We start from the raw sequence: 8,717 nt of genomic DNA on the forward strand, positions 1-8,717 counted from the left end.
TAAAAGTGGCCTTATCCGATGAGAAATAGATCCTCACTTAAGTTATAACTTAAAGTGACTTAAAAATATTAAAACATTAAAGTTCGCCATTTAATATTTAATTAAAGTAATTAAATATTAATATCTCTCTAAGTATCCATCAGAATTGCCTGCCGTCATAACTAGAGATTGCCAAGCCATACGCTGCCACTGCCCAACCCACTGGCTAAAAATAGCAAGACTACTAAAAATAGAAAGTGTCTCAAACGGACTCCTGGAGACCTCAAATGAAAGCCAGTCCTGTAATGCTCACTCTGAAGATGAAGAATCAATCTCCAAGAGACCCTCTAACCAACCTCATCAGCCTACGAGGGTCAGTGATAGGCTAATCTACTTAGCTGACAGATGTCAACTAGAAGGGGACATCACACTTGCCTGCTCGCAAGTAGTCTACTCAGTGAGTTTACTGGGAGATAGGATTGGTTAGCTGAAACACCCATTAATGTATGTTGTTTAGTTTTCTTTCAAAAGCAGCAATCTGTTGTTTCATAGTTACGTAATTATTTATTTCAAGTTCCACATATTGTATTATGACTGCCCTTGGTTTAATTTCAGTCTTGAAGGTATAAGCAGATGTATGTTTTCAGTCTCAAACTTTCTTGAGTAGCCATTTAATATAGCAAGCACTAATTTCTCAGTTTCTTCCAATCATTGAAAGGGTCTTCCCAACTATTGTTCTAGTTTCTCATTTTAAAAAAAATAACCTAAACAAGTCTGCCCATTTAATATCATAAATTTTATCTGAGTTAAGGCACAGTGGACTGACTGAAATTATTCAAAAGTTCAATGTTCTTTCCCTCAAGTTTAGAAATATTTATTCAGTTCCTTCTTTTCTTTACATTGCAAAGATACACGAAGCACAATATTTTCTTCATTGTTTTTCACACACATAGTCTTGGAAAGCATAAACTCTCATTCGCGTTGAACAAAGAATATAAATCTCCTTCCATTCTTTCAACATGTAAAGCTAAATAATTAATCTCTCTAACCTACCAAGTAAAACAAAGATTTTGCATTAAATATATAATTTCTTCTTCTTCTTTTTTTCAGACATGCAAAGCTAGGAATTGAACAGCTTAATTTCTCCTTGAACTCTTTTCTAACACTCAGAATTAAGAAGAAAAAGACTCTTTCTTTTCACTTATTAAAGACTATATTTTATCACATGAATCTTTTAAAATTTGAGAATAAACCCTCAAACGTAATTCCTTCAAGTTATATGCATTAATGACTAAGATTACTCCTAGCTCAAACAAGAATTCTGCTGCACATTCTTTCCTATTCAGCTTAATAAATTTTCTTATAATCAATCAGTAAGAAGACAATGTTTTCAACAGAGATAGAGTAGTTGCAATACACAGTTAAACTATAACAAGAACATCACCTGTTAGAAACTTCAGCTGTAATTTGCTCTCCAAAAATCTTCAGTTCAACCTGCTTCCTCCGTCTTCAACTCTAGCTATTGCTGTCAACGTCACCAATTCCAGCTCCACTTGCCGTCAACAACTTCAGCTCTTTTTTTTAAGCAAGGAAATCCCTAACTGTTTTTGTTTGCTACTGTAAGGAAGAAGAATGAATGAATGAATATAAGAAAATCGGTTTTCAATTCCCTCTTAAATTTTTGGATGCCAAAAAATTATATATTCCGCCCAAACACGTCAAAACCTAATTCACATTTCCATTCAATGAAACCAATGCATAAATTAACTTGGAATACGTTATTGTTTGGCCAATTTAGAGGTTATAGTCCATATTTATTTTTCGATATTCTAAGCTCAAATAATCATCGTTTTTACTGCCGCTTCAAGGGAAGAAACGATACATTATTATCCACGATACATTATCATTTTTATTTTTTATAGAAAAGTCTAATTAAACACTTAGTGGCCGAAGTTGGGGTGGCGACTACATGATGGTGTCGCCTGGATTAGTTTAGTTTAAAATTATATTAATAAATTATTGTTTAATGTTGGCTTAATTAAATTGAGGAATAAACGTTGCTAAGCATTAAATTTAATAATCAATATAACGTTAAAAAGAAATGTTATTATAATTATTTTCTTTTTTTTGAAGAAATATCCTTAATTAATTTATTAAATAATTAATTATATATTAATTATATATTAATTATATATTAAAAAAAAAAAGAAGAAATTATTAATGAAATCATATCGAGTCATTTCCAAAATTCAGCTGACCAAGGATAGGGTGGAGTGGCGACAGGAGGCCAAGGTGATAGGATAGTCTGATGGTAATCGACATTCACAAGACCAAAAACTGGCTGACGGAATATAAAAACAATACAATGTAATTACTGACTGGCTTAGGAAGACATAGAATTCTCTTTTCATTCCTTGTACCCGATGATATTTTCCCTCCTTCTACGGAGGACGATAGTCTCTGCACACACTCAAAACGAGTACAAATGGATTAATGATATTGCCATCATTTCTTTTACGAGTATATAACTTTGGCAAGAATTTAAACATTCACAACCATGTATGTCTTCACATTAAATCACGGATCCAAAAGAAATAGATACACATCGAATATATGTTTACATTTTCTCTCTGACTATTAAAATCTCATAATCATAGTCTAAATTGCACATGAAATTAACCTCAAATGAGGGCATCAAATGAACATGAATTTTATCATCAATCTCGGGCATCAAATGACATGAAATTCACATTAAATTAGGGCATTCATATTTCACCATTGCAGAATAAAGTATTAGAAAATTGTGTGAATCATAACCAAACTTTTAGGGCACAAGAGGGATGTAACACTAAGAGCTTCCCTCTAAACATGTTCCTTTAACAAGATGTCCCACAACTTCACCGGGTCTTGTGTAAGTTGGTCTTCCCGTTCCTTGTTGGCTTCTATAGGTTCATTTACGCCTTACGGGCTGTCCCATCACATTGCCATGATTCCCGTCCATGAGTTATACTTTGCTAGGGTTTGAATTGGCAACGACACCAAATGTTTACTCAGTAATTCTACTCGAAGGATTAACAAAGAGTAAATGGAATAACAAATTAACATAATATAGTAATTACTTGCAACAATGTTCTAGAAGATACGTCATTTCATTCATTCATCACATGTGCAACGGATACAAGAATTTATACATGCAGTCCTCGTTTATGAGTACAATAAGAAATATATAGCAAAGCTGACATTGGTTGAGGATGGCAACCATCAGTAACTACCAACTGACAACTACTATCGAGAACTAACTTCTTGCTGACAAGACAACTTATTTTATTTATTTAAGAACTATAGTGGTTGTAGCTTTAAATACAATTATTTATTTAGCTCATGACATCTAATGTATGTGTAAATGAAGTGAATGGAAGTGTTGTTAACTTGTTATTGTTGATTGGAAGCTTTGCATTGCAGATCATAGTGAAGTGGGTATTGTAGTTTTGTTTGTTAGTTCTCTTTCTATTTTACTAAGTCTTTCTTGTTGTTTATACCAATCCTAGCTTGATGTGTACTTCACTGCTTAATCTTTGCCTTTAGTTGAATAGTGTAAGTGCAGTAGTTGTTTTAGCCTTTAGGGTTTACATTCAATCAAAAGGCATAAAAACCTTTCACTTGAGTAGAAGTGTGTATCAGTCTTTTGCCCTAGCCCAAGAAAAAAGATTAGGTTTTTATTTTAAGTTTTGTTTGTATTGCTTGCTTAAAGAGACACCTTTAGTTTTTTTGGCTATGCATGAACTACCCTGGAAAGACAAACTGATACAAATTGCAAGCAAGTCATATTGTTTAGTTTAGGGTTTTAGGTTATTATCTTTGTTACAAGGAGCTTCAACTCTATTTGGAAGTGTTTTTACTGCACATCTATACTGTTTTATGTCAACATTCAAAAGTGAGCTTTAATAATTGGTATTTCCTATGCTTTGTAATTTTAGTGATCATTTTCATACAATATTGAGTATGATTTATATGCTAGGATGCTTCAAGAATAGTATGCAACAGCATCACTAGATGACCTTCCCATGACATATTACCTTGAAGAATGAACATCTTGCCTGTCTTATCATTATTATTGATATGTCAATTTCTCTTATATTGGTATTTTGTATTCCCAAGATATCCTATTAGGCGTAGGACTATTAAGTAGAAGAATATGTTGCTATCTTGAGATCAATAGTGTTAATTCCGTTTAGTTCATTATGTTAGATCCTTGGTCAGTGTGATTTTTTTGTGATTTTTAATCTTAGTCAAATTTTCTACATTTCAAAAAATGCTTGGTTCAAAATCTACTTAAAATTTTTTTTCTTAGTTGTTGCCAAAAAAGTAGCATCAACATGCAATAGCTGTTCAGCAACTTATCTCATATATATTTAGCTCTTTTCATCCAATATAGTATTCATCAAATATAATTGTGGCAGGGGTTTAATTATCACTTCTATATACTCTTTTGTTTGCATTCAATTATATAATATTTCAAGGAACGAAATTTGATATTGTCTCTCTTCTTGTTGCCAGACATAAAATAGTGTTATTGGAAGGAAATTACTTGCTTTTGGAAGATGGGTATTGGAGAGAAGTGGCTTCCATCTTTGATGAGCGATGGTACTTGTTACTTTATCATAATTGGGCACTTAATACATAATCTTTTAGGTTTTAATGCTTAGACCTATTGATGTATGGCACACAGGTTTTTGGATATCGATATTGATCTAGCTATGAGGAGGGTTGAAAAGAGGCATTTATCAAGTTCAAGTATTATTCAATTCTCTTTCTTCTAGATGCTACATAGTAAAAGAAGGAATTAGGTTTTCAAACGAATCGATTTGCATTTTGCCGGATGGTAATGATACACTTAATATTAGACACCAGTTCTTGATTGAACAGTAATTGAACTCATCATGTGAATTAATTATGATCAGAATATCTTAAAGAATTCAAATAACCTCGTGAATGAAAGTGCTTCTGATTATAACTGTCTAGATGTTTTTGATGCAAAATCAACCAAATATTTATTACCAGAAGCACTCTCATTCACTTAAGTGGACTATGGAAATATCATCTCTTATTCTAAAAACCTTGTCAACAAAAAGACTGAGAAAAATGGGACAAATGGAAACAAGCCTTCAAATATCTTAAGAATCCCAATAACCTAGTTAGCACAACTTTACAAAAAAAGTAGGATATATGAGAGAAGTCATCTCCGCTAGCAGGAAGATATGGCAAACTTGAAGAAGTGGAGGAGACTTCACTATTTCACTTTTCTCTCTGTATAAATGTCTTAACGATTTCTTAAAGGTATATGATAGACACAAAATGTAATGAAAGGAAGACCGTTTTTTTGGAGCAAGGATACATTCTTAATTGCAGTATGCATCTATTTTCTAACTAAGTTATTGGTCTGGGTTCAGGTTTGAGAACCTGGTTAGCTGATTCGGCAAAATTTTGAAATGGGCTTTGGGTTCGTTAGTACAAAAACAATGTAAAAATTATATATATATACAGCCTAGAAGCTTGAATTAAGATTAGGATGTCACATAGCATCATATAAACAACAAAACCACCATAAACTTGTAATCATAGCATCATATACTTAAAGTTAAATATCAAAATAATAATATCGAGTTCAAGTATCATTATTTCAACAATTGGAACTTTAGTTTTAAGTTTTAATCATCAAATGGATTCTATAAATCATCAACATCATTGGCATTAGATGGATCAATGCCCATGCCAATGCCACTTGCACTTGCACTAATAGTGTTCTCGCTTTCCGAATCCTAAAATGAAACAAGCTAAGAACTGGAAGCATCCAAGTCAGTATGCTCTGGCTCTATATCCCACATCTTCAACTCCTCTTGTACCCTTAAAAAACTTCTAAATCTCTATATGGTTCAAGCCTCCCTAGCATATCAAGATACTAATTGCTGTAGTATTTTGGAGTCAATGCGTAGACAAGATGTAATGGAGTGGTCATCTTCTTCCTCCTTAGGGTCTTGTTCTTTTCCACTTATGATGCACTTCATCTCCTCAAGCATTAAGTCGATGCCATCATACACCTCTCCAATGCAAGGCCTATCCATGTCAGTGTAGCAAATCATGCTCATAATGGGCTTGGTGAAACTAAGGAGATACTCCACACGATCCCACCATGAGTCATCTAATATATTTTGCTTAATTTTTGTTGCCCTCTCAGTGCTGCTTTGCTTCCATATATTAATTTAGGTCATTCCACCATGAATAGAGGAAGCCATCTGCTTTTTCACTTAAACTCTCATTAGTGTACAAATTAAAATAAAACCTTCATTCTGATTTAGATTTTAACTTGTAAAACTCTATTCAAAGTTAAACTTGAAAAAAATTTAAAATGCTGCAGCCTTAAATAAAAGTTGTTCAGTCTGCCTTTGCTGTATATATTTTTGTCTGTAATCATAAAAATGAACCAAGAAAGATATAATAAAAAATTGAAATCACTTTTTGAAAAATTCTCAAAACAGAACAGCAAATGCAGCAGGTCATGATTACTCAGTATTAATTGTGAGTTTTTCGATTATAATGCAACTAAGACATGTACTAGATCATATGTTGATAAATTTCTAGCTGCCTATTCACAAATTGGATTGGATTTGATACAACACATGCGTTTAGTACTTACCGTGTTCGAGAAGGGGTTTTTAAGTAAAGAGTCCAACATGGTCGGAGTTTGGTGTATGTTCTATTTTAGGTAGCAGCTATCTGTTATGTCATTTTCTAAAAGTACAGGGTGTTGATCAAGCAATCTATGAACGTCATCTTATACATAGGTTTGTATACCTTTAATTTATAGACACACGAAAGTTATTGAATTTCCCTAAAGCTTCTTCGCATCTGTTGAATGCACACTTTCTTGCACATTTTCTTCATTTTTGGACCTAAATGCTTAGAATAGTGGCCACATCTGGAATACTTCTGGCCCCCTCAGAGAAACATCCAGGAGGTTTCTTAACAAATTTTCTTTGAAACAAGAGGAGTCTTTACTGACTAATCAGAAACATAGCATTGGAATATATGCTTTCTGGTAAGTTGTTTCTCCAACAGATTGCACGAAATATAGCTAAAAGAATGTTTGAGAGAAAAAAGATCGGCAGTTATAATAAAATGTTATTGAAGATTATGCAAAAAGGCATTTATGTACTCAAGTTCCGGTCTAATAATTGACTCATTATTTTTCAGGAAAGTCGCCTGAGGAGGCTAAGTGGCGAGTAAGTTATTGATTCTTTCTTGTACATTTGATAAATTTCCTTACCACTCCAATTCGGCAGTGTTTATGTTGCATTATAGGCCTCAAATTGAGTTTCTTGTCTCCAGTCATATTTTCGTTCTCAAATATTTTGGAGTCCCCTAACTTGTATATGGAATGAACATGACAGGTAGAGTACAATGACCGAAAAAATGCTGAACTTATTGTCAAGTCCAGAAAAAATGCAGACCTTGTGATATACTCTGTTGAAGCTCCTCTGTAACTTCTTTCTTAATCGTCCACTTGAACCATGATGAAATTCTGCCATTGGGCTCTCATTCAAAAATTTGGAATTTCTCGGTGCATGTACATGTAATGCTTCTCTGGAGTTGTTATAACTTATTTTGTACTGCCTGTAACAAGTGAACCTGTGGTGGTTAGAGTGAGACTAAGAGCAAAAGTAAATACAACCTCCTTTTGATTTTCTATACGCTTAAGGGATAAGGTTGGATGAATAGTACTTTACTCATATTTAAACATTTAATTTTATGTACTAAAATGATATAAGTTTTAGAAGAGTGAGGTTATAACTTATAAGAGGTTGAAGAAATCTGAATGTTTCAACGTCATTAAAATAATTTGCTCAGATAGAAATGTATGATCCAACTTTTGGGGGCATTACATAGGAGATCAAGCTATTATGAAATTTTGTTGCCATTGAACTAAAAGAAAGGGTTGCATAGCAACTAGTTCAGTGTCTACATATTGTGTTGCAATTCAACCATTTGTAGTATAAATAGTCAAATTTAGCCATACTCAATCATGTGACTGTCTGGTGTGAATTTTTTTGTGAAATTTAAATATTTAATATTTTAAGGTTATTTCGATTAAGTGTTGCTTAATTTATTTTATTTTGTTATGGTAATATGTGCGCAATAAGTCAAGCTGGTTATCATCTTTGAACTTCGACAGTTGTAATGCATCACTAGTCTAAATTAGTTCCAATTTAACATTTGAGCTAGTATATGGCTGGCACCATTCAGTCCATGCACAGGTTTAGGTTTGCACTCATGGAAGTGAACCTAGACATTTAACAAATAGATTTATAGGTCACTCATAGGTCATAAAATTCCAACACCTTGGCAAATGTATATTTGGTATGTGGACATAAGCATCTATATAGAAATTAGAGCTCAATACTCATATATTTAATTAATTTGATTTCTATATTTTTATGAACATTAATTATAATATTTTTCAATTTTTAATCCTAGCTTCTAAAGGCCTTATTATTTAAGTATTTGCCTTAGGTGGAAAGTTGTGAAAACACTATTTTAATTACATTATTTGTGAAACCAACTTTCTTACAACCCCTGAGGTTTACTCTTCTCTTATTAGAGTATTTAAATCTAATTTTGTGTTTGCATTTATCTTTTATCATATTTGATTAGGGTTTCGGTTCGCCTTTATTTGTGTATCA

The 8,717-nt window shown here is 32.8% G+C and overlaps 1 protein-coding gene across 3 annotated transcripts in view; it reads left to right on the forward strand.

Moving 5' to 3' along the window:
• LOC131038548 (putative uridine kinase C227.14) overlaps positions 1–7,727 on the forward strand; it is a 115,990-nt gene extending 108,263 nt beyond the window's left edge. For 2 of the 3 annotated variants that reach the window (XM_057971015.2, XM_057971014.2), the window contains exons 10-13: positions 4,537–4,623; positions 4,709–4,773; positions 7,231–7,259; positions 7,428–7,727. In XM_057971015.2, the coding sequence (XP_057826998.1) occupies positions 4,537–4,623; positions 4,709–4,773; positions 7,231–7,259; positions 7,428–7,520 (274 nt within the window). In that variant the 3' untranslated portion in view covers positions 7,521–7,727. The remainder of the gene's footprint in view (positions 1–4,536; positions 4,624–4,708; positions 4,774–7,230; positions 7,260–7,427) is intronic. The other variant, XM_057971016.2, reaches the window with a different exon arrangement.
• The last annotated feature ends 990 nt before the right edge of the window (positions 7,728–8,717 follow it).

Source organism: Cryptomeria japonica, chromosome 10 (assembly GCF_030272615.1).
Source record: "Cryptomeria japonica chromosome 10, Sugi_1.0, whole genome shotgun sequence".
In the NCBI taxonomy this organism is placed as follows: domain Eukaryota; kingdom Viridiplantae; phylum Streptophyta; class Pinopsida; order Cupressales; family Cupressaceae; genus Cryptomeria; species Cryptomeria japonica.